This window comes from Alosa sapidissima, chromosome 17 (assembly GCF_018492685.1).
Source record: "Alosa sapidissima isolate fAloSap1 chromosome 17, fAloSap1.pri, whole genome shotgun sequence".
Classification (NCBI taxonomy): domain Eukaryota; kingdom Metazoa; phylum Chordata; class Actinopteri; order Clupeiformes; family Clupeidae; genus Alosa; species Alosa sapidissima.
The window spans coordinates 15,233,317-15,259,630 of NC_055973.1; the positions used below are offsets into that span (position 1 = coordinate 15,233,317).

General features: G+C 42.6%; 1 protein-coding gene across 4 annotated transcripts in view; it reads right to left on the reverse strand.

The window, feature by feature from the left end:
• The window catches only part of xylb (xylulokinase homolog (H. influenzae)), a 31,196-nt gene extending 9,737 nt beyond the window's left edge, over positions 1–21,459 (reverse strand). The window contains exons 1-18 of one of the 4 annotated variants that reach the window (XM_042068450.1): positions 21,322–21,459; positions 20,407–20,489; positions 20,230–20,293; positions 19,314–19,394; positions 19,125–19,211; positions 18,243–18,371; positions 16,907–16,972; positions 16,626–16,698; positions 16,365–16,483; positions 16,198–16,279; positions 14,794–14,834; positions 13,251–13,366; positions 11,621–11,736; positions 11,332–11,405; positions 10,413–10,509; positions 5,956–6,014; positions 3,901–3,988; positions 131–225 (exon numbers count right to left, since the gene is read on the reverse strand). In XM_042068450.1, the coding sequence (XP_041924384.1) occupies positions 131–225; positions 3,901–3,988; positions 5,956–6,014; positions 10,413–10,509; positions 11,332–11,405; positions 11,621–11,736; positions 13,251–13,366; positions 14,794–14,834; positions 16,198–16,279; positions 16,365–16,483; positions 16,626–16,698; positions 16,907–16,972; positions 18,243–18,371; positions 19,125–19,211; positions 19,314–19,394; positions 20,230–20,293; positions 20,407–20,489; positions 21,322–21,375 (1,524 nt within the window). In that variant the 5' untranslated portion in view covers positions 21,376–21,459. Of the gene's footprint in view, positions 1–130; positions 226–3,900; positions 3,989–5,955; positions 6,015–10,412; positions 10,510–11,331; positions 11,406–11,620; positions 11,737–13,250; positions 13,367–14,793; positions 14,835–16,197; positions 16,280–16,364; positions 16,484–16,625; positions 16,699–16,906; positions 16,973–18,242; positions 18,372–19,124; positions 19,212–19,313; positions 19,395–20,223; positions 20,294–20,406; positions 20,490–21,160; positions 21,282–21,321 lie in introns of those variants that run through there. The other 3 variants (XM_042068449.1, XM_042068452.1, XM_042068451.1) reach the window with 3 other exon arrangements.
• Positions 21,460–26,314: the final 4,855 nt, after the last annotated feature.

Sequence of the window (26,314 nt, forward strand, 5' to 3'; positions counted from 1 at the left end):
ACATACAGTTAGACTACATTTTGTGAAGCCTTGCTGAGGACCTCGACTCCAATACTCTGAATTCACACTTATGAATGAGCAATATGTTGTTGTTGTATTCTTTATGGGTTTAATAAGTTTGCAAACCAACCTTTTCTGCCCCTGGGGTTGGGGTCACAGCCAGCTGTGGTTCAGGGGCATTACGGACAGCTTCCTGGAAGGCTACTCCAGCCTCAGCGACCAGCCCTGGGGAACAATGCCTCACAGTGAGTCCAGCAAACAAGCCACTGAAATATTTAAAAAGAAACTTAGAGTGAGGGAAGGAAACAAGAATAATGTACCTGGGAGATTTTGTATGAGCGTAACAAGATTATGGAAACAAGAGTGGACTTTAAAAATATGGTAAAATATTTCAGGTGGAAAACAACAGGCAGCCAGAGTGGAAGCAACACGAGTTGGACTGATACGTACATAAGAACACAATCCGTCTCAAGCATGGCAATAGAATCCACAGGAAATATTTAATATGTGACATACATTGTTAGGGGTGTTGTTTTACAGATATGTGATTCTACGCTGTAAACATCCTAACAGGTAATGGAGAAGCATTATTAACAAGTTACTGCAGCTGTACCTGGAAGTATCTCAATTCAACATGTGGAAAATGTCCTGTGTGTTCCTGAACTATTAGTTGGTCAGATGTGATCGGTCATGGAACACCAACTCATAAACCCATTTGACAATATAATTTTCTTATTATTTGAGTTTATTAATCGGCATTTGCTTCTGCTGCTTACTATACAAACACTCTCTACGTGAAAGATTAAGACTGCAAGCAATATTACTATAAATTCCACGTCTAGTTTAAAATCCCAGCAGTCTGCTGAGAAAGGGAATCCCTGAAGGCTAGCAAGGCAGCAACTATAAATTAAAGTCCTGAAATGTCCCTGTACTCTGTTGAACGTACCTATGTGCGGATCAGATGAACAGCACATAGGAGTCTTTGTTTCCCGTCTGGCATCGCGTCCTACAGCAACCACAGAGAATTTCTCTCTCGAGCCCCAGAGATGCTTATGCAATGCTCTGTGACGCTGATGACCTTAACTATGAATGGTCTAGATCACCTCTTTGATATCCATTGACTTCACTTGTTCACTGTTACTTTAGATTTTATTGTGAGTTTATCCAACCGAGCTTCAAAGAATCCAAAAAAAAAAAACAGGCATTTCTGAGCGATTGCCGCGGGTGGTTCGGTTCAGCTGTCTGATATTTTTCATTTCAGCAGGAAGGCCAGACAATTGTCAAAACCAGAGAACACAGAGAGCATGGAGGCACTTTTTCCTCGTTTTATTCATCAGGAAAATTTGCCTCTCAGCCGAGTGGCCAGAGTGTAAGCGAGAGTGCACGCTCACACACACATGTTGATCCACGGTCCACACGTCAAACGCAAGCCAATTGCTACTGACAAATTTATTGAATTAAGTCGGCATCCATCCCCGTTAAGGGTGGGAGACATATTTATTGGTTCATGTTCTCCATCCCTGACGAGATCCAGTTACAGTAGGAGAATCCCAAATGCGACAAAACATGACAGGAATACTAATAGAAATGAAATCAAGCTTAGCCAAATTACAATGGATGCATCAGACCCTGCCTGAAGGCCACAGCACTCAACGTCCACATGGCTATTTCCCCTCTTCTGCTGGTTGCCAGTGACCATAACAAATAATGACACAATTAAAGAATAGTGCAGGACATTATTAAAATGGTCTTGTTATGACCAGAGAGCAGCTCACTCAAACTTCCACTAAAAAGTGGGGGACAGTGGCACACAGGTGAGCTGAAACTATGGCCCCGTTTTATTCTTTGATTAGCAGCATTAACAGTGCTGACATTCGTCAACCATGATGTCTGAGCTTCCTTCTTTTTATGGCCTACTTATGACAAGATGTAATGTGGGATAATTATGGAGACAGGACCCAGAGGTGGATTAATTTGACGAGAAGCCCATTGAAGACGGATGTTATTTTGCAATAAAGTTTGGAATACCCTCTCCAACTCTATATGTCATTAGTTTCTTCTTCTATGTACCACCTTAACTCTTCAGCGGTTTCTTTTGTTAGTATAAAGTCATTGGATTCAATTACAATAACAAAATAAATTCAACACTTGTGCATCTATTGCTTCCAGCTAATGAGATAAGACATCGAACATGTGATCATGAGGAGTTTCAAATGGACACAGATATAAAAAGCTAAAGTGCTGAACGAGAAACTCGGCTGATGTCAGTTTTCTAATTTTACGATGGCAGTCTGCGCACAGTCAGCAGCAGTTGGTCACTACAGTGTCTGAAGAACAGCAGCAGACTGAAGATTGTGGTGGTCAGTTGATTAAAACATTTGTGGACTTGGAGGTCATGCTGCTCCAAAGCCAGCATGAGGAGGCACTCTGAATTCAATTGACCACAACGCCACAGACTATTACATGAGCTGTTGAACATCAGAGCACGTCATTTCTTTTGGAGTCTGTCAGAACAAAAAAAGCCCTTCTCCGCGGCCAACATCCCCTGGCCTGTCCGTCCTTCAACTCCCAACACAGAGTCAAAAAGAAGCTTTTAGGCCACATTTTAAGACCTGTGTATAGAATGACAACATCATGTATTCACTGGAAGTGTACTGGAACACTGTGGAGAGCAGGATCTAAGAATACACATGCACGCTGGCAAACCTGCGGGTCTGAGATGGGTGTCCTACCAAGTCATGCATGAGGGTCAGGAGTGCAAGAAGCATCAGTGGTATCTCTGGAAATGGCGTGACATTTCCAGCACCAGGAATCCTGCACATTCCACAATAATGTTATGTTTAATTAACAGAGGCTGTGTTGAGAACGCCTACCCCATAAATTATGAAGCAGTTAGAATTACTCAGAAGAAGATGGTGCAGCCGCATGAGCTTTTGCCAGTGGTGCAAGTTTTGACTTCCATTAAAAGAGTGCTCAGGGCGATGCATTAGTGTGGATTATGTGAATAGGGGTTACAGTTGGGGGAAAAAAGCAAAAACAGCACAGAGGAGAAAAACAAAGTATGAATAATACATGAGTAATTAAAGCCCGATTTAAAAATGCTGATCTCTAAAAGCCCCTCCATTCAATTGTGTTAATTAAGCAACAGGAAGTATTAAATTCCACCGTCTGGCATTCAAAACAAATGAGACCAGTCCTTATAGGATCATGGAGAGCTTTTAAGCAATGCTATCCGTCATATAGTGAGTTAAATCAAATTGATAAGTCTGTCTGCATCGCATCCCCTTCCCAACAAAGGCAGACAAGAAGCAATATATGACATGCGACTGTCATTGCACCAACACAGGCCCTTTACTGGTTGTTCTTGGGTGACAGGGAACATGAAGGAAATCAAAAATAGACGGTGAGTCTCGCTGAAAATGTAACTTGGAATCCAGGAACAGTTTGACGAGTCTGTCAACAGTGTTCATATGACACAGCTGTCCAAGCCAACTTCTAACAACCCAGCAGGTCACAAAGCAACCTTATTAAAAACAAAATGCGGGAAAAAATGTGTCTCTCCAGGTACAATGTATGGCTTTACTGACCTCACCTGAGTCGTACAACACAGACACCCAAGTCGTACAAATACAGAATACAGAGACTACAATTAACACAAATTAAATGCCTGCTGTTGATTATGCCTGATTCAATACATAGAACAATCATCTTTACTATCCATTAATACATTATTGTTTGTTCAAAAAAACAAAAAAAACAAATATGCTCAGTATTAAAAATATGAACACGCCGTCAAATATGACAATCAAACATTATCAACTGCAAATATCATCATTGCCCAACTGAGAGCATCAGGTGGACATATACATACAGCTGGTGCAGCTCTAATGCTGGCCTTACCATGCAAAGCTCTGTAGGCACAGCCCAAGCAGGCAGAGTTGGCCACATCAATGGTGTACACCGGTGCATTGAAAACATCCGAGAGCACCTATAGAATGCCAGTGAAAAGGATCAGATAATCATGGCAATAGGCAGTTAAGAACAAACAGTGATCTGGGTGAGACAAGTAAGGGATAATGTACTAGGTAATATGTTACTTTACAACATAGGTGAACATTTGAAAGCATTTGAAAGAAAAGGCAACACGTGGTATTTTCCTGTTCTGTTAAGCCTAGCTGGTATTGAATATAGAGAATGCCCATTGGATCATGGACGGATTATGAACTTTTGAGCCCCTGGGCCCAGATGTATTAAGGGCCCCCCCACTAATTGTCGCATATTTGTGTTTCAATTTGTTTGATGTGATTTCCTATATTCTGGTGGATTTTGGGGATGGCCAATACTTTAATTCAATCAGATTCATAGCCTACATCGTGTTGATATTGAGGCAATGATTCCATGTAATGGCTTGGGCTTCAGGGACCCCTGACCCCTTGGGCCCCTGGGCCTGGTAGGCCCGTGCAGTAATCCATCCCTGCATTGGATAGATTGCAAACGCTACAGTAGTTTGGTAATGATGCCATGTTATTTCTGCTGATCTCTTCTTTTTCGTAATTGCTTTAGGACAGGGAGGCAGTGAACACAACATATCCATGTTGTGAAATGTAGCAGTTGCAATAGCTACTTTTCATTTTAGAAGATAAAGGCCTATTATTAGATGTTAGAGATGCTAGGCGTTAGAAACAAATTTCCTAGCAGGAAAATGATGGGGTGCCAAAACAGCAATTTCATACCATTAGGCATAAAGTTTCCCATCATGTATTGATAGTGTAATTACTGCTCAGCCTTACATACCCTCCCTTATACACTGACTGCTCTAACTGCACAAAATGAACTACGACACAATAAAGTATCCCTGTTTGTCACAGAAGCAAAATTGTCTCTGCTATTAAAACCATGTACACAGCAGATATGCCTCACTAGCAGATGCTATACACATACATTCATGAGGTAAACACTGGAACAGTGCACACAAATGTCTCCGCAAACTCTTCCTCCATCACGCCTGTTCTCTTTTTTCTCTGTCATGCAGCAGCCTAATGTGTGGGAAAGCAGGTCGGCAGAGGTCTCAGTCCATTTATTGTAAATCAAACCCAAACACAGCTGGGCTCCTTCAGGACACACGCCGGTCAAATAGAATTAGATTCACAAGTAACCTCGGGGAAGCACACATACTGTACATGTATACCAACACCGCAGAAGCACACTACCCTGCAAAGCTCCACATGCAGCTCAGGAGTGGTTGAACAAATGATACTGTCTTAAAGGAGGAAATCCGGCGATTTTTCACATAGATCTTTTCTCAAGGTCACCGAGTATTGTCAGTACAAAAAAAAAAAAAAAAACGTTGGTTTTATTTAGAGTTGCTGCAGCCAGCAACTAAGTATATAAGTATAAGTATATATACTCTTTAGATCCCGTGAGGGAAATTTGGTCTCTGCATTTATCCCAATCCGTGAATTAGTGAAACACACACAGCACACAGTGTACACACAGTGAGGTGAAGCACACACTAATCCCGGCGCAGTGAGCTGCCTGCATCAACAGCGGCGCTCGGGGAGCAGTGAGGGGTTAGGTGCCTTGCTCAAGGGCACTTCAGCCGTGCCTACTGGTCAGGGTTCGAACCGGCAACCCTCCGGTTACAGGTCCGAAGTGCTAACCAGTAGGTCACGGCTGCCCCAAACTAACGCAGTCAAGCAGCTAAAGCGCTACACTCTGGGGGTATAAACATGGGGGCTCTGTAGCGCTGTAGCTGCCGATTGTTTTAGTTTTTTTCGTACCGACAGTACTCGGTGACCTCGAGAAACGGAGATCTGTGAAAAATCACCGGATTTCCACTTTACATAAACTCAACAAATGTAACAGGAGACATGCACAAAGAGCAAACACAGGGAATATGACCAATGATTTTACGATTTACGATTTTACAATGATAATTTTATTTTACGCTCTTACCTGGAGGATGTCCACATTTGAAGATGCCCCACCTGTGGCCAGGACCCTGGTACCAGGTACTAAAAACAGAAACAATGAAAATGCACAGGTTAAAAACAATAGGATAAGCAAAGAGGCGAGTTTCATTCCGTTTTACACTTTTAAAGGGACACCAGGCAACGTTTTCACGTTAATTACTCATCTTCGTAAGTCGGTATATGGTTAAATGACTCATTACAGGGCGAATGAAGACTCTCTCGCCCACCCCTACTGCCTGTAGGAAGAATATCCCGCTTGCAAGTTCAGTGTATCGTACCCGCCGACCGAAGCAGGATCAGTTTACATCCTGCATACAGCACAGAGGCAGGCTAACAAAACTCTAGCGATTGTTGCAAACGTGTGTATAATGGCAGAGCCAGCGAAGAAGCAGCGAAAACCCTTGACGGAAGACGCAAAGAAAAGGAAAAGAGCTTCAGGCCGAGAGAGGGGGAGTTTCGTAGAGAAAAATCATCAAGCTTGCCTGGTGTTCCTTTAACAGATTTAGGGGGGAACGGGAATATGTAGTATAGATGACAGATTTCATGAGAGCATGTGGCAAAGATTAACACTGCACGGTTGAAAGATTTCCAAGCACCACCATTTCACAGATGAGGCATGGCATGATTCATTCATTACATACAATCCCCTCCACCCCCGTATCAGCAGGGCTCTGAACGCGGGTCTACTGAGGCAACATTCAGCGGGGCTGGTGTTGTGCGATCCGCCGCCCCTTGTTGCCAGTGGCACAACAGGTTCTCGGGCCCGGCTGAGAGCATCATTACTGTACACTGTGGGGGAAGCGGAGCTGCTGAATTAGTCCGGCGCCGCCCCATGAGTGGCCGATATGCTGTTTTCAGCTTGTTAATGGGAGCGGGCTGCCATATGGAACAAAAGCTCACGCTGCAAACCCCACCCAGGTAGCCCTCTCCCTCCCTACATCCCTCTCTTTCTCCCTCTCTCTATGGGGTTTGCTCACTGACCCTGGGTTTCTCGCCTCTCCACCACAGTGGGGTTATACAAATCGGCACAAGACGATGGTGTGTGGGCAGACATTCAGTACCACATGAAAGCGAAACATGCGAAGGAGGCAGCAAAAAAGGGCACAGCAATTATGCTCCCGCTCGCTCTCTCTCTCCCTCTCTCTCTCTCTCTCTCTCTCTCTAGTCTTCCTTCACAAAGGCATTAACATAACATACACCCATGAAAGGAAAAATGTCCCCTCCTGCGTGCACTATTAAAAACAGTCACGCCAGTGATTGTAGCCTTGGGGTGCCAATAGAAAGTGGAATGGATGCAGTATATGCCTTCCACAATTGATTTGCTGCTTTGGCCCCTCCAAGCACCTCCACCCCACCCCACCCCTCGCTTCCATTTCACAGTGACCATCAATGCTGATAAGTACGGTTCGGTGAGAGGTTGTGAAAGAATGGAAGAGAGAGCCAGAACGGAAATATCTCTCTGCAGAAAACCACAAACACATGATTATAGCTTTGAAAGAGACAAATAAACCCTGCTGTGACAGAGTACAGTATATGGTCTTTAGATGGAAGGTCGTCACTATTTCCCTTTCTCTGTATATACAGCTCCCATTGAAATCTGTTGCGATCAAAAGACTAGAATTTCTGGTGAAATCTGAACCATCTGTCTGGGAGCAGAACAAGAATGAAGTGAGGAGCTGAGGGACTGAATAGCAAATCATCCACCATCCCACTTTCTCCTTTGGGGAGTGGAGGCACTGATGAAGGCCACTGGGCAACCGCTCTGTCTGATTAAAACATCGTATGCAGGTCAGCAGCTGGGCATGAGCATTTTGGCCCTTCAGCCTTTGGGCAGGCAAGAGAATGCTGCCGAGTGCGTACCCCTGAGCTGACCACTGAGCGGATCACGGTGTCATCCTATGGGCTTTGAACAGGACCGAGAAGGGGCAGGCATGTGTGTCCCCCGCTCTCTGAATCATGAGAGCAGGTGTGCAGGGGACTCAGGAGTGCACTGTGTAAATACATGCCGGTCAGTCCAGTGCTGTTGGACACAAGGCCTACTGGAGGGTTTTCCCAAGCGCTCGGCTTCATGGAGGCAGCATTCCGCTGCATGTGCATTACAGGAAACCGCTGCATGTGTGGAATGATGGAGCGACTTACAGACGGTCCTCATTCATAAAACCTGATGCACTCGTCCTTCTGTCCATCTGCCCGTCTCTCTCGCTCTCTTTCTCTCTCTATTCACCTTATTCCGCGTGCAAACATGGGGGCGCAAGCTTTGCCCACATTGTCTCCGAACTTCCGATTGAGCAGTACATCCATTGCGATACATTGAGATAGCAGAGCTCTATCGAGATGACTGGCATCATATATTATGGGTCATCCTAAAGTTAGGAACGTTTATTTAGGATTTTGGTGACTTAAGACATTAAGACATTTCTGTTATTCTGTTATATCTGAAGTTAGGAAAAAACTGACTTTGGAGTAGCTTTTCTGTAAGTTAGCCTCGCTATCCTCTTCTGCTGTGTTATCCCAATGAAGCTAACTAGACGTAGCTAGCCGACCGGAAGTTTAAAGACAACGTGGAATTTAAAAAAATGGGCGGGGCTGAATAAGGTGAATATTCCCTAAGTTATTGTACCAGAAACATCCCATGCAGGCCCATGCACAAACACATCTACACATATGACACCAACTAAAACTTCTCACGGTGGTTTGGTAGTGAATAAATGCATTGAGGAACATGCTGGCGCAACTGAGTCTCTATTCCTACATGGGCACGCTGTGCAGAGGCCACCCTGGGTGCTTAGGTATCAAAGGGACGAGCCAGGAGGCTCCACACGGCCACACCGATACCTGCTGGACTGAGCAGGGGGCGATCCAAGCAGACAGTGAATTATTTAAAGGCTAACAGCGCAGATGCATCAGTAATCAATGTCCCTTATACTGGAGGGAGAGCATGTGTGGCTGCGTGAGTGAGTGTGTGTGTGTGCGTGTGTGTGCATATGTGGCTGCGTGAGTGTGTGTGTGGCTGCGTGAGTGTGTGTGTGACTGCGTGAGTGAGTGTGTGACTGACTGCGTGCGTGAGTGAGTGCGTGAGTGAGTGTGTGTGTGTGTGTGTGGCTCCGTAAGTGAGTGAGTGTGTGTGTGTGTGTGTGTGCGCATGTTTGGCTTTGTGAGTAAGTGTGTGTGTGTGTGTGTGTGTGTGCATGTGTGGCTGCGTGAGTGTGTGTGTGTGCGCATATGTGTGGCTGCGTGAGTGAGTGTGTGTGTGTGTGCATGCGCATGTGTGGCTGTGTGAGTGAGTGTATGTGTGTGTGCGTGCGCGCATGTGTGGCTGCGTGATTGAGTGTGTGTGTGTGTGCGTGAGTGTGTGTGTGTGCGCATATGTGTGGCTGCGTGAGTGAGTGTGTGTGTGTGTGTGTGCATGCGCATGTGTGGCTGCGTGAGTGAGTGTGTGTGTGTGTGTGTGTGTGTGCGCATATGTGTGGCTGCGTGAGTGAGTGTGTGTGTGTGTGTGTGCATGCGCATGTGTGGCTGCGTGAGTGAGTGTGTGTGTGTGTGTGCGTGTGTGCATGTGTGCATGTGTGGCTGACTGTGTGAGAGTGTGTGTGTGTGTGTGTGCATGTGTGCATGTGTGGCTGACTGTGTGAGTGTGTGTGTGTGTGTGTGTGCATGTGTGCATGTGTGGCTGACTGTGTGAGTGTGTGTGTGTGCGTGTGTGCGTGTGTGGCTGACTGTGAGTGTGTGTGTGTGTGTGTGTGTGTGTGTGTGTGTGTGTGTGTGTGTGTGTGCGCGCATGTGTGGCTGACTGTGTGAGTGAGTGTGTGAGTGTGTGTGTGTGTGTGTGTGTGTGTGTGTGTGATGTTCCACATGTATTCAGGTAGCTATGGGCTCTTTCATGTACACCCACCCACACGGTCATAAATGTATGGACTGACAGAGATGAATGGTGGACCTACAGTATTAGAAACATCACACTCAGATCCGAACCCAGAGACCTTCACACAATGAGACTACATTTTATTCAGCCTGTACTTCCCTTTATTTCTTAGATGCAGTGAGGCTGGCCTTCAAAAAGATATTCTACACATACATTCGCACAAAGAACTAGAATATCACATAGCCATTGACATTTACTAAGAAGGGACCATTCACCACAGAGTTCATTATTGATGACTATTGATGGCCGGCCTAGTTTGTTGAAGAGCGCAGAGAGGAGAGGGAAAAAAGTGGCGGAGAAGCCGAGAGTGTATAAGGGGAGCGAAAGAGGTCATTACAGAAAGATTATGAATAAAATCAAGTGAATGCATCAGAAGAAGAGGGTCACGAGAGAAGAGGAAGGAATATGAGAAAACACAGCAGAGCAGACCAATTGACAATTAGACAAGAAGACCCATAGACAGGAGTGAATAGAAAGAGGAGACCAGACCAGAACAGAGCCAGGGCCTGAGCACTCACTGATTTTGTAGCCCAGTTTTTCGGCATGGACCCTCTTGGCCAGGAACTGTCCCTCCACCAGGGCTCGGATTTCCTCCTCACCTGAGAAGCCCTCCACCTGTACGGGGCCCAAGCACGAAGGGAGACTTTTTGGTCAGGAGACAGGGGACGATTCCCCGTCCACACACACACAGCCGCTCCTATTGACCACATTCTCACCGAGGAGCCCCCTGACCTAATCTCACACAGCCACGAGGACATCGTATGAGCAGTGCACCTCAGCTCAGAAGCCAGTCTCTCCATCAGACACAGCAGCAGAAATCTCCCACAGTGTGACTGGGTCAAATAATTGAATGGTTCACCTGTTTGACTCTTACTCCTTTTATCCATACATGCCCTCATTGAGACATTATATTTGCTTTTTGGGCCAGCACCTGCTGATTTGTTCATCAGTAAGATGAGCCTGATGTATAACATGCATAACATGACTGCCGCATTTAAGCAAGAGTAAGCTTAAGAATAGAGTGAGAATGAAGTGAAATAGCAAGATATTTTCCATTCCAAGACAAATGTTATCTTGAATTATTATGTGAATGGCAACAATAGAGTAAACATGTTTGTTTTATTTATACTGAACTGAACTGATTCATAAGGAATTATAGTTCAAGATAAAGTTCAAGCTATTGCGAGAGAAATATACACCTAGCAAAACAAACCATCTCTTCCACATCAGCCATGTGGAGCTACAACCATACCAAGTTACATGCGGATTAGTGTACATTTTGTATGCCATCAAAGACCAAACATTTGTGAAAAAAAAAGAAAAAGCTTTTACAAACCCTATATTACAAGCTGCCTGCATGCAATGGTGGACATAATAAAAGTGACATGACTTGACCAATACACCTATTTGTTCTATACTCCTGTGTGGAACCCTTACTGTTTGGTCTTCCTTATTGAACCTGTAAATTCCCACTGCTGGGGGCGTAATCTCCATCGCATCAAAGTAGATGCCTGCAAAAACACAGAAAAAAGCCAAGTAAAAGTGTGTAAAAGTGACCTGCGTCTTGACCGGAGTAATTTGCTCACTCGAGCATTTGCATGCATTAAACCGAATCGTGGATTGGCATGGAGTAAACATGTTTGCCACTCGAGCACTCGTTAAAACCCACTCGCATTCATCTGTCAGGCTGTCAGGTATGAAATGACAAACACATGTGAGCAAGCACCTAGACTGCCATGATTTCCCACGGGGGTGGACCTCAGGGACCTGGAGAACACGTCCCAGGAGCCCCCAGCGCACGCATTACGGATCCTCTCTCGGGTCAGGGAGCCGTTTTTGAAACTAGGGATGCAGAACAGGACAAGGTTAATACTTTAATTGGGATTCATTGAACATTACATTCTGCAGCAGCAGCAGCACCCCCACCATCCACACACACGTGCAAACAGATGCCCAGTATGCCCACTGCCGGCAGGATCTGCAAGTTTGGGCATTTGCGTTAGGGCCACTCTTTATCTGTTGAATCCCCATAAAAATAACAGCGTGAGGTGTTCTGCCAGGAGGAAGCTGAGGTGAGGAGGGGGGGGGGGGGCAGCTAGTTTGTTGATGAGCACAGAGAGAGGAGAGAGAAAGAGTGGTGGAGAAGCCGAGAGTGTATAAGGGGAGCAAAAGAGGTCATTACAGAAAGATTGTGAATAAAACCAAGTGAATGCATCAGAAGAAGAGGGCAACGACAGAAGAGGAAGGAATTTGAGAAACACAGCAGAGCAGAACGGTCAATTGACCTTTCCTCATCCAACACATCCCTAAACTTCTCTGAATACCACTGACTTCTGAATATCCAAAGAACCCTCCTGTTTTATCTTAAAGTTTACAAATTACTCAAAATATCAAAGGAGGGGTATTTCTAATTCACAAATATCACATCTGCCAGGGTTGCATATTAGATTTTCTCAATTTGCATAGTATCTGGAGAAGAATTCTGGTAATTGGCATTCTTGATATATTGCATTTTTGTTGGTATTGTGGCTGACAATCTGCAAAGGTGTCATTCTGCCATAAGTCTTACTTATTGGATAACATAATAGAGGTAAAAACAAGGACAAAATCTGTCATCCTTCCTTAACTGTAAAGCCTTAATTAAAAGTGAACAGGGAAAGCTTCTACAGAGATATACATATGTAAAATAATACATACGGTATGTAAAATAAGAGTTTAAAGTGTTATCAGGAGGACTACAGAGATTGCTTTTCTGTCAGAATACAAAATTATGTGAACATAATTACTTTGAGAGAACAGCTACAGAGTAGCAGGCAATGCTCTGAGCAGGGAGAACAAGGAGTTATTTTCCAAAATGGATCAGCAACAATAGAACAATGAAACAGCATTACCGCTGGACACCAAACATATTCCATACTCAATTGTTCTCTAATTGCAAGACTGTAATTACAAGATCTGTTCTCAAGTCTTTGAGCAGAACCTCTACATCCCAGTACTCCTCGGCTCTGCAGGAGAGACACGAACAAGGGAGGAACCCAGTCTTTTATGTCCCTACAGCTCATAATTTCAGACACGGAACATCAGACTTCATGAGGCCACTGATGAGTCCCTTCATATAGACCACTATCAGTCCGCCACAATCTGATAAAATTATCTGGACATGAGGGTGAACCCTTTGAGGCTTCATTAAATTTTAATATCATCATCATGGGTGCATCAACCTCTCTAAAGTCTATATTAATTGTGTGTCTTGTTTAAGGTTGGGCTCTCCCTGCGGTTTTGTCTTTTTTATAGATCATGTGATGTACAAATCATTCAGTGCCCCCTCTGTGCAACAGAAAGGCTGGATATTTTACCATATCAAAGCCATGTAGGACTGGCAGTCCACTGGGTTGCAGAAGATGTGGCCTTCTATGGTAGGATTGGGCTCCTTGATCCATAGGAAGACTGTATCACTAGTACCCAGACTGACCTAAAGGGGGAAAGCAAGTGTGAAACTCTTGGGTCTCTAGTCATGAAATTCAAAATATCACATTACTTCTTTGATCAAAGGCTCTTTTACAGTCAAAGCAACAGGATCATCAAATACAATACATTTCTTTTTATGACACATTGCCTCATCGTATCTTCATTTAGCACTTCTACTAATACACTAACCTACTGTATTTATGTGATATTCAGTTGGCTCCCAAATGACCCTTGTTTCAGCAAGCAGATGCCCCTGATGTCCATGTTCCAATGGTTAATGATACAGGTCAGTGGTCAGATAATCTACTGCAACAGCCTGTATCTAGCAGCATAGAAGAAATGAAGCTTTGATACTCTCTTGTTCTACATAACGCTCTTCTGTGTTTGCCTCTGATGATGACCCCTTCACCACAGAGAACAGCCTCTGTCCAACCATATAACAAACAAAGTCTTGTCTAAAATTCACACGACTGTCTGATGAAGTGCTGGTTCTATACACATTTCAGTATGCAATGCTAAAGTGCTTTTTACTAAAAGCCAACCTCTAGCATGTACTGTATGCAAGCTCTGCTCTTTGCCAGGGAAAACAAGATGTAACTTTCCACTGCATCGCAGTCCTCTACGGAGGCACATTCAGTGTTATGAGATGACTTAACTATGGTGTGCACATCATTCAAACTATGGAAGTGGGGTTCTATGGGAGGGAGCACATTGATTGGTTCCAGTTCCACATTGATTGGGATTTTTAGTTCAAAACTCCAAAACCAAAAGAAATGATTCCTACTCTTCCAGTTGTTCAAGGTTACCAAAAAAGGGTTTTCATCACTGCAAGCGGAGGATGGGTAATTAGTTTCTTTAACTTTCTTTGTTCATTATAGGAATGTCACTGAAACATCATAAAATATTGCTTTGCATTAAGAATGAAGACAACTAAGAAGTCAGACTCAATTCAAGCATGCCCAGTAATCTTACCGATGCGTTTTACTGCCCAGAAATGTTACTGATGCATTTGAAGTTAAACACAAACGGAATGCCAGTTAGCTTACTGGATTTGCTAAATGTGCGGGCTACCCATGTGTGGCTGAAGGTCAGAGGAATTATTTATCAGTGAGAATTCCAAGAGTGTATGATCCATGCATGATCCATCATTTAGGGGCGAAGATCAAAGCCTGTTCTTTTAACATATAAACTACATCGATCTCGTGTCTCAAAGCACACTTTGATGAAGAGAACAGCTGGAGATATCTACCCCATGAGCTCTTGAATAAATTCTCTCAATACTTGTATAAGTCTTCCATATTGCATTTGCAGCATCACAAAATGTTACCACTCCCGTGCAGTGAATTTGGGTTTGTAAACATGGCATACAGTACATGTACCTTAACCACAATAATGGCATGACTAATGCACTTGAGTTCAAAGAGGACTTACCGCTACATCACCCTCTTGGAGCCTCATTCCTGCAAGGGACCCTGAAACATGAAGCTCAATCAAAAGTCTGCAGCCTTGCTCTTAAGGCACTCACACAAAGAGTGGATAAATTACTTTAATTTAAGGCTTGCACATCTCAGCCATGAGTTACTTAATAAATTTCTATTCGGTCGCAAACTGCCAATATTGCATATATTGCAATATTGATCATTAATGAGGGACATCTATGAGAGATGACATTTGATAATGTTAGCAACTGTGATACAGATGTTAAACCTTTGGGCCAGACATAAACGAGACCCAAAGTGTCAAGCAGCATCTTTTACATGTTTTAATTTGGACTTTAGTGGGCGGACTGTGTTAAAATTTAATCATTCCCGTCCATCGGCTTTCTTGGTGACCTTGCAGAAAAAGTTCGATAAATCTCCCAGTGTGTTGTCATGTGCGGGGGCTTCTGCGAGCTATGACAGGCCCAAGAAAAATGATCCCGCAACCGAATTCTCATTTCAATACATCAGGAGTCGCCCGTCCTTTCATTTCAGTTCCTGCATTTCCATCCTGAATCTTTGAGCATGTGCGGGGGACCCACTAAAGTGATACCTACTGTTTCATATTAAAGTCAACACCAGCAGAGTTCTTTTACACAGAGATAAAAATTCAGCCTGTCCTGTCGAGTGCTTTTTTGATTCTAATTACAATTCAGCTGAACACTCTCATGGTACCTTACCCATAATGCATCCTGGTCGCCCCTGATGTGGCAACCCCGTAGGATAATTAATTGAATGGGGGTAAATTGCACAATTGGATCCATTAATCCATGGGAAATCGCTCATCAAGCTGACCACCAGACACTGTAGAGATCTGGCGGCTGCTATTCACACCCTCTGCTGGGGCGTCTTCGGCACTTTTATTGGCCATAAAGCTCCTTTTATGCAGATGACACCGCTGAGCCAGGATGGCATGGGGTGGCGGGTGGTGGGTGTCAGGGTCACTTCTGTGGTGATCTGCGTCTGGTGCTTTTTAATTGAAAAATGTCAACCCACGTCTACCAAAGAGGCACGAGTGAAAACAGTCTGGCCCTGGGCCAGCTCTTACCCTCTCTCTTTCACACACACCCTCCTCTTGGACGGTGGACATGTGTGTTAAACACACCAGAGTGATAGTACTGTAGAATGGAACATTGAGTAAAATGCTGCTGCCACCTAGTGACATCATGACGTTAAAACATCCACTAAATCTTGGAGAATGGCTCGATATCCATCAGAAAGCCAGGAAGTCAAGGTAGAATTAAAACACATAAACTAATAATACTCTTCAGCCTAAAGGATGAATGCAATTACAAACATACTACTACAGCTGACCACAACACTAACTGTGTCATCATGGAAAAAGATTCCTATTTACCTGGGTTATCACCAGTAAATGCCACCACCTTGCAGTCCATAGGAAAGCCATATCTCTTCACAAAGTAAGAGGACACATCACCCTGCACAGACAGCCAATAAGTCTCATTTCAAAAACAATGACGATGTTGCACAGTAAAAGAGAACACAGAATACAAAAATCTGTACCAGAACAGCAGTGGATGGGACTGGGGCACCTAGTTTAGCCTGTAGACCAGGAGCTGTGGCCTGAAGACAGGGCAGCGACCACTGTTTCGAGAATATGTCCATCAAGTTCATGCCAGAACCTGGATAACAGAGGAAATAAACAAACAGTTAACGCCATGAAACTCTCTTTGCAAAGGGAATCTTTCATTTCAACCTCATTCAGCTTTAATATACATTAGGAAGTAACAACAAGAAACTGTTTTCAAGTCTGTTTGTGCTTACCGTCACTGTAATCAACCGGTGCATGATCACCCAGAAATATGGAGGCAGCAAAGCTGCTGACAAGTGAAATCCTCTGAAATGAAAATCACACATTCTACAATTACAGAGGGGTACGTCGATCATTTTTAGATTAGCTATAGATTACCCCTTTAAAAACACACACACAGATGCATTCATCATTAAGGCACCAACAGAATATACTCTATATTTTAATAAGAAATTACTTTTTGCTAAAGTAAGTTTGTAAACAATGGCCATTTCAACATTAGATATCCCCTTACCTCTGTCTCACTGTACACGTCAGGCTTTGACTGATGAATCTTAGCGACCTGATTTCCTGTGAAACGCTATTAAAACAAGGCTTAATATCACGTGAATGCATCAACATACATACATATGTTCAGGACAATTATTAAGATAACTGAGTAGACTACATTTTACCCTAACTGAGATTACTAACTAATATTAGTGATTTCGATCCTCTGTGGTTTAGCCATCAGATGAGCACTTCAGTGTGCTGTGTACATGAAAAATAATTGCCCATCTCATGAAACTTCCTGATTGGCTACTACAGGAGTACCATGATGATTATTTTTATTGCATCTGGCAGAGGCCATATACGAAATCTCTAAAGTGACACTCTAAAGCAGTGGTCCCCAAACGTTTTCTTCCGAGGGCCAGCTTACTATGCCTGGCTGTAAGAGAGGGCCAGAGACTCGGAGTATATCAGTAACCATAAATATCTTAGTGCTGTGAACAACAGCAGTCTACCTTAGTTGAATATTCCATTACATTTAATCTATAGGCTTTTGCAATGTAATACCATTGTTAGCTGTGTTTATATTGCCATCATGCCATATCAGTGTAAAATGTAACTCAAATTAAATAATACTAATAAAAAGACTTTTGCATTCCCAAAAGTATTAGCAGGTAGTCCCAAAAGTATATTTCATTAAATATGTGTGAACTCTGAACTCTGAAAATGTAAAGTTCTCAAAGTGCTTAAGTGGTCTGAAATGACCACCATTCAACATTTGAACAAATAAAAATAATTATCCCAGAAAGTCCCAGAAAAATGACTTGAATATAAGTTAGTTAGTTATTAACAATTCATTGATAAACTTTTAGAATACTTTGAGCACTGATGCAGTCAGCATAGCCTCATTGCATTGTTTGCAGATAGGCCTACATTTCATTCCGTTTTTGATAGCAAACGCGAAGCAGCGCCAAAACAACCACTAGTGGACAAAAAGAGTATTACATGTGTACTGTTAAGACTCGCCATAGAGAATGAATGGGGGAAATTGCGGAGGTTATAGTTTGACGATGTCGTACTCCCGTGCGGGCCGGTTGCTACTGTATATACCACGGACATGTTTTGGGGGGCCACCCAAAATGAGGTGGCGGGCCGTAGTTTGGGGACCACTGCTCTAAAGTGTCAACTTTAGTGACATTAAGGTTTAAAAAGCCACCTGGAACAAGAAACACAGGGAGGGCATGCAGTTTGGTCAGTAGGCCAACACTGATACCAGAACAGAAAACATAGAGAGGCAGTGCAGTTTAGTTACCTCTCTATCACTTATTTACTGCATTTCTTAAGATTAGAAATGGTCGCACCTCGTATGCCCGAGAACCAGTGATGTCAGCCAAGGTTTGAGCACATCCTACAGCTTTCTCCAGGTTTGAACACTGGGCTGAAGTACTAGAATCCATCCATATTGGACTGTCTTCAACAGCAAACTGACCCTACATGCAATGCACACAAAACAAACTTTCTGTTTAATCATCTCTAGGGCTGCAACTAACAATAATTTTCACAGTCGATTAATCTGTCGATTATTTTCTCAAATCAATTAGGTGCTGGAGCAATAAAATGTTGATCAGTGTTTCCAAAAGGCTAATGCTATGTCCTTAAACGCCTTGTTTTGTCAAAATGCAAAATATAGTTTTCATTATGGTCATGGAGGAGTAAGTAAAGCTGAAAATATTCAGGTTTTAAGAAGCTGAAATTAGAATTTTTGACACAAACCAATTGCCAAAATAGTTGGGATTTAATTTAATAGATGATGTCTAATTGTCGATCATCATTACCATCTCTCTGTATCTCTCTCTCTCTTTAAAGTTAAAAAACACTACCTAATTGTTTCCCAAACCACCTTTAAATACTTCAGTACAATACAAGTGCTATAAATGCCAGGCAATGGTAAAACTTCCAAACGTTACCATATGAAAAAGCCATCTTCAGCTCCTTGCATGGTAATCAGAATTATGTTAGATTATTTCACCAGTGAATTTGAGGCCCATCATGGTTGCAAGCTCAACAAATATGGGAGTCATTATGTCAACATGAGTTGCACCCAGTAGTTGACGCATTAACCAGCCAGATGCTGGTTCCTGCAGATTCAGTTTAGGAATTGCTTAAAGTAACTCAAGAAATGCTGAAAAGGACAGTGGCAAAGAACTTTGAACACTAGTCAAACTGCAGCAAACAGCCTTTACCTGGAGGAGTTTATGTAATGGCTTTTCTGGATCAAGACGACTAAGCACCTGACAGGCTTCTTTTTTCCAATAGACGCTGCCGTGTTGCTGCATAAAACAAGAGCAGTTCTTCAGTGAAATGACATTCTGTGTAAATTTTGGGTGGATCAACTGTTGAAGCAAAATACAAAAGTGGTGGGAGCCACAGACCTGCCCACTTCCAGAGAGGGCTCTAACACAGGAGAAATCAAATCCAGCCGCTTTCATTTTGTCAAGGATCATGTCAAGAGCCTGAAAGTAAAACACACAAAAGACACCTGACTCACTGTTCAACAAAGCTATTGTGCAAAGATTGTACATATGAGCAAAAACAATGTTATAATTCCAGCGCCATTACCTCAGTTACACAATGCATAGCCTACTAACATGTGAACTGTCATTAGTCATTAATGGTATATATTTTGGACGATTTGTTAAACAGCGACTAAATGCATATCACCATAGAATATAGAGAGATGAGGTAGGCTTATACTAGCCTAGAAATCTAGACGCACCCTAGCGGCAGCAAATTACATTTGCTTCCAGGGCTAGTCTAGCAACTCTCCGTTGGCTTGTGAGCTCGAAAAATTAAACTTCTATCAGGCCAATCAAATCATGTATAGAGTCGTTAGGCGGGCTTAACATAATGATTGACGTCAGAGTTGCAACGGTTTGGCTTGAATTCCCTGCTACTTGAAAACAAAGAAGATGGATGTTGCTGTTGGCCAACTGTGTGACACGAGTTAAAGCTTGTTTTAAGTTGGCAAAAGTTTGAAGTAGCCAACTAGCTCTGGTGGTTGGAAAACGCTGTCCTATTGCGTGCAGAGGGAATTTGAAAGACAACCGATTATCCCGCCCCTCGGACTGAGCACTGCGAACGGTGAGTGCCCAGACCCTACATTTTAATGTGGGTCTGGCTCGTCAGGCTAGGCTTATACTGCAGTTGTCCATCAATGCAAAGTATGCATCAAGAAGGCCTTTTTAAAACTCTGACAGTACAATTTCATTATTTCAGTAAATCAGCAATTAACCTGTAGGCTTTGCAAATAAACATCTGAAGCATTAAATGGAGATTAACTACCTTTACCCACATGAGTACTGGTGAAGTAACTGTCAACCCATCAGCATGGATATGAACCCCTCCTTGGGTCCTGCATGAATTCACAGGGGAGAAGTGTTATGTATTAATTGCCAAAAGAAACTCAATTATTTTATTATCATTTAAAAAAAATCATAATCATTATCTCCATGACGAAAGTGTTACCTGAATTCCTTAAGTTCACTGTCAAACTGCACATTATTCTGGTGAATCAAATTAAGGTCTTCGTGGATGGCTACAACTTTCAGCTGCATATGGAGATGTATGTTGTAAAACAATAAGATAACAAAATGACAAGACTAGTAATACAAACAACTTAAATGTTTGATAGATGCAATGCAATTTGTTCGTGTCCAAACTGCATTCCCACATAATAAACTTAGGAATTCCTGAAAAAAGGCCGTTTTTGACACTTAATATGGGCAGTTATGTTTGTGAGGGTAGGAAAGTTTCATCACGGGACTTTGTTTTCTTTCTTCTTTTTTTGTTTTGTTTGGTCAGCATGAAAGTCGGTTGGATACAGGTTAGCCTACTCGATTACGACTTCAAACCTGTACTTAGGCTGCGGGGGGTAGCATGAAACTTACAGCAGCCTATATATATCCCGTGCAAACTGGCATGGGATACAGTATGACTGATGTAAGGCCTATGTCATTGTAAACCAACCCTCTATTGTCAATATTCTTGCAGTTGTAGCCTACACTCTGATTTGGGTCATGGCGAAATTAATCAAACTGTTTTGTCTTATCAGCACTTGAGGTGCAAAGTCCAGTTTTCATTGAGAACAGGTTGGGTGCAGACTAAAAGCTGGCTGGCTGGCATGAATAACTTTCTACATAACATTCTAATCTACTGAAAAATGTAGCCTAGGCTACTCTGCGGACACAACTAGGCTACAGCACTGAACAGAAACCTTTACTGTCCATAGTTACTGTCTGACTAACAGCCGCCGCCTTGCAGTTCTTCCGCCTTTTTCCTTTCCCCCACAATGCGTGTTGACATAGGTATCCTGCTTGATAACGTGCTACGCAGGCCACAGTAAACACGCCACGTAAGCTACTCAAGGAATTCTGGCCCTACCTGCTGGGTGCTGAAATCAAATCCCAGGTAACAAGAACCCCTTGATGCCGCCATCGCAAACTACAGATCTTTAGAAAGCGCTGATAGGCACGTGGATTTCATCGTGTCTCCAATGCCTCCAACTATTTAAAGGGGCCGCGTGTGCACAAGGATGCTCTCTCTCTCTCTCTCTCTCTGTGTGTGTGTGTGTGTGTGTGTGTAAAAGAGAGAGAGAGATAGAGAGAAAGTGTGTGTGTTTGATAGGAAATTCTTGCAAACAATTCATGGAAGTAGGATTTTTTGTGAAGTGGGGCATGCTCACACTGTAAGTGCACGATGCACACTGCACTGTTATTTAATGATGAAGGCTATTTCCATTAGTTCCTCTAGCCCAGTGGTCCCCAAACTACGGCCCGCGGGCCGAATACGGCCCACCACCTCATTTTGAGTGGCCCCCCAAAACATGTCCGTGGTATATAGCATCTGGCCCGCATGGGAGTACCACATCGCCAAACTATGACCTCCGTAATTTCCCCCATTCATTCTCTATGGCGAGACTTAAAGGTAAACTATGCAGTATTGGCAATTTCCTTACTGTTTTCTCGGTTTTTGCTTCTTTTTCGCTGGCTCTGTCATGTCTGAGAAACTCCATCGCTACCTTTTTCTAGCCGGTGCCTGGCGTGTATATGTATTTGAATGCAGTAAAGCAATTCGTTACACTCGTTATACTTCCTGACACTGAGGCCGTCGGCCCGCCGGCCCACAGTTGCAAGGGTGGTTTTTCCGCTCACAGGCGCGAGGTGGAAGCGAGACGGCCACCATTCAACCCGAAAAAAGTCATATAACCATTCCAATGACTCTGAAGCTGTTAAATGAAGGTAAATTAAGCTAAAAAAAAAACGTGCACATTAAGCTAAAAATCCTGCATAGTGTGCCTTTAACAATACACGTGAAATACTCTTTTTGTCCACTGGTGGTTGTTTTGGCGCTGTTTCGCGTTTGCTATTGAAAACGGAATGAAATGTAGGCCTACCTGCAAACAATGTAGGCCTATGCTGACTGCATCAGTGCTCAAAGTATTCTAAAAGTTTATCAATTAATTATTAATAATAAACTAACTTCTATTCAAGTCATATTTCTGGGACTTTCTGGGATAATTATTCTTATTATTCTTATTATTCTTATTATTATTATTTATCCACTCGTTCAAATGTTCATAGAGTTCACAAAGTTCTCATCAGGTGATTTCAGATGTTTTTGCCAGCACTTCATAAAACTCTCATAGTTTGAGAACTTTGAATTATTTGTAGGATATTGCTTGTTCACAACTTGAGCTGTGTATGCAGACACAGAGTTCAGACAGAGAGAATTGAATAAAATACTTTTGGGACTCCTGCTAATACTTTTGGGAATGCTAAAGTCTTTTTATTAGTATTATTTCATTTGAGCTACATTTTACACTGGCATGTATACATACATATGGCATGATGGCAACATAAACACAGCTAACAATGGTATTAAATTGCAGTAGCCTATGATTAAATGTAATGGAATATTCAACTAAGGTCGACTGCTGTTGTTCACAGCACTAAGCTATTTATGGTTACTGATATACTCCGAGTCTCTGGCACTCTCTTAGAGCCAGGCATAGTGAGCTGGCCCTCGGAAGAAAAAGTTTGGGGACCACTGCTCTAGCCCATCAACATGGTAGCCCTCTCTGTTGAGGACCTTTTGCAAAAAGTAAAATATCATAATCTTTGGACATCAGGAAGGGTGAATGCATTTGACCTACTATTTGAATGTGATTCTTACTATGTGGATGATACTTAAAGGGAACAACTTTAAGATGAAAAGGACTCCAATAGGCAGTACTTGAATTATTCTAGCAGGGCTTTAGAACATTGCTTTTCTCACAATGTATAAAACGTCAGGATCTTTGAAACAAAAGGTAATTTGGAGATGGGCCTATAGTTTTTCAGGTCACTGGAATCAAGACTGGGCTTCTTTAGCAGAGGTTGGACCAACTACAGCGGACAACTGCAGCAAATAAGGACCTATAATGGCCTAAACAACTAGGCAAATTATGTTAAAAACATCCTTAAACAAGTGTGAAGGTGGCAAGAGGAGGATTTCATATGAGAGATCACTTCAAATAGCTGGAGGATGAAACAGGTTGAAACTGCTGAAGGCAGTTGGGTGAGAGTTTTATCACCGAGGGATCAGAATCTGAGGATAAAATCTGAGGAGGAAGGAAGGAAAAGGAAGTCATGTGCAGTATTATGCCTACAAATGCTGATCTAGTGGTATCACCCACTTTTCTGGTCTGGTTTCATAATTGCATGTATACTGCTTTTTAATTCTGTTCCGTAAGAGCCCTGCAGTCCGATGCAAATGTTTAAGTATCGTACCAGGGGCTCAGATTATCAGATTTTGAAGAAAATAATCGTACAGGAGTTACACATGTGCAGTTTGATGTTGCTGATTGGATCATGAACAGCCACAGCAACGAAGAAGAATGAGCGAAGAATTAGCTACCTGTTGGTATTTGTTGGTACCTTCATCAACAGTTTGCGTTTTGTTTGGATGAATATGTTGCTGATCGGATCCAATGTTTTGGATATTTTAGCAACTCTAGAGCTCTCTCTATGGTCACGGAATATCTATAGTTGACCTTCCCCCTTGCCATGAGGCATGAGGCACCTTTTCCTCTCCCTCCCCCTCTCTCATGCACTCACACACATGATGGCAAAGCATCCTCTTTGTGACAGGTCCCTTAACAAGCACATAGCCCATTTTGTAGGCCTAGTCTATGAAAATAATTGCTATCACTCAGTTCTTGGATTAACATCACAGGATTTACACTTGTGATGCAAGTTCATAGACAATTGTGTATCAAAAAAAGAAAGAAAAGTTTGCATAATTAAATGCTTTTGAATGAATTTTTTGCAGCATATCGCCTTTACTATCTACCCCCCTTTTTGACAACTTACATCGGTTTTACATATCGGTTATCGGCCTCCTGTTTTGGTAATAATTGATATCGGTATCGGCCCTGAAAAAAACATATCAGTCAATCCATACTGCCAGCTATGCTAGGCGCACGACTCTCTCCATTACAATTTTGTTTACCATCAAAATGACTTCGAAGCTGTTATATTTAGGTAAAATGCTTCCATAGTGCTGCTTTAAAAGGCCACAACTACGAAGAGGAATGACCAAAGAATTTGTAGGTATTTGTTGGCAGAGAACCCATCATGAGTTAGAAGGGTGGAGGATGTGGGTGGGGTCATTCCCGGCCTGAATCTTGTCATCACAAAGGGTCTCAATGTCTCTACAACCGACAAAGACTTGGCATTGATCATACAAAAGCTCTGTTTGAACAAGCACTTTCACAGACCTCAAGTCAACAGTCAGACTCAGTAGATGATTTACAGGATTATTGCAATTAAAAATGGCAAATATTTTGGATAGCATTGCTCCATTAAAATTCAAGACAGTCACCTCAAAACATTGGCAAAGTAGAGGTCTTATGTCCAACGGACTTAAAAATAATTCATGCATTTATCTCCAGCAGGGTTGATTACTGCATTGGGCTTTTCACAGGCCTTCCTAAAACAAAACAAAACAAAACAAAACAAAATAAAAAAGCTTCAGTGGGGTATACTACGAATCTCGATTAGTGGGTTAGCGAGGTACAGTATGTTGCGCTCAAAGCCAGGGTATGCTGTGACACGAAAGTGGATCTGTTTTAGTGTCGCTATATCACCATGGTATCTTATGCTGTCAACCAAACCTGGTCGGGAGGAGGTTGTGCTAAGTTATAGCTCAAATCGTGTAATCTACCACCCACTGACCAATCAATTGTCTAAAAAACGAAGTTAACTCACGTGTAGGATTCTGTCATATATCTTACAGGTGGAGCTCCGCCTCTACTAACATTTTGGATCTCGAATGCGCTTTAATAATGCTGTGCGTGCAAATATCCCACTATGGACGTGCATACCACACAACAACTGATGACAATTGATTTATTTGATGTTATAGGTTAGACACAAAAAATGACCGCAGTGTAGATTAAGCTATCACTCATGAATGCGGAAGTAATTGTTTTTAAATAGAGGCGGTCTTGTGCGTCTCCACATTTCACGATTGGCCAACGTCATCCCAACACCGAGAATGCGCACAGATCTGAGCTGAAAGCCTAGTTTGACAAATATATTACATATCGTAGTATCACTTAACGTATACCCCTGAGTCAAGGCTTTGTGAAGCCTCGATATGTCTACATAGCCTAGATATGTCTAACGTGCTTCGTAGTATACCCCACTGGTGATACACAATACAGCAGCTTTCTCACAAAAACTAAAATAACTGCATTACTCTAATAGTTAAGTCCCTGCAATGACTTCCAGTAAGTCACTGAATTGACTTTTAAGCACTACTGCTTGTTCATAAATCACTCAATGGAATGGACCTAATTACCAATAAGACATACAGTACTTCAGACACACCTTCCAGACCTCTCAGGTCACAGTCCTGCTGTCAGAACTAAACATGATATTGCCCTTAATATGCTTATTCTTTGCTTTAGTTTATATAAAGTACATTGAATTACCCATGTGTGTAAAATATTCTCTATAAATGAATTGCCTTGCCATAGCGTCCACCCGTAGGGTAGTGTGGGGGTTAAACGCCCCCCTTAAGGAATATGTGATATTTCTGTGAAACAAAAAGCTAAATATGTGTAGAATTGCTATCTTAGTTTTGAGGGACAATGTCATGAATTATAAACCAAATATGAAAATTGTCCAGAGTTAACAGTTAATTAGTATTTCAACAACAAAAATTGAGCAAAAGGGGCGTTTTGCCCCAGCAGTGGGGTAAAACGCCCCCCAAGGGTGGGGTAAAATGCCCCCACCCTGTCAAAGCAATGCCCCTCATAAGTAAGTATTAAGTATAAGTATATATACTCTTTTGATCCTGTGAGGGAAATTTAGTCTCTGCATTTATCCCA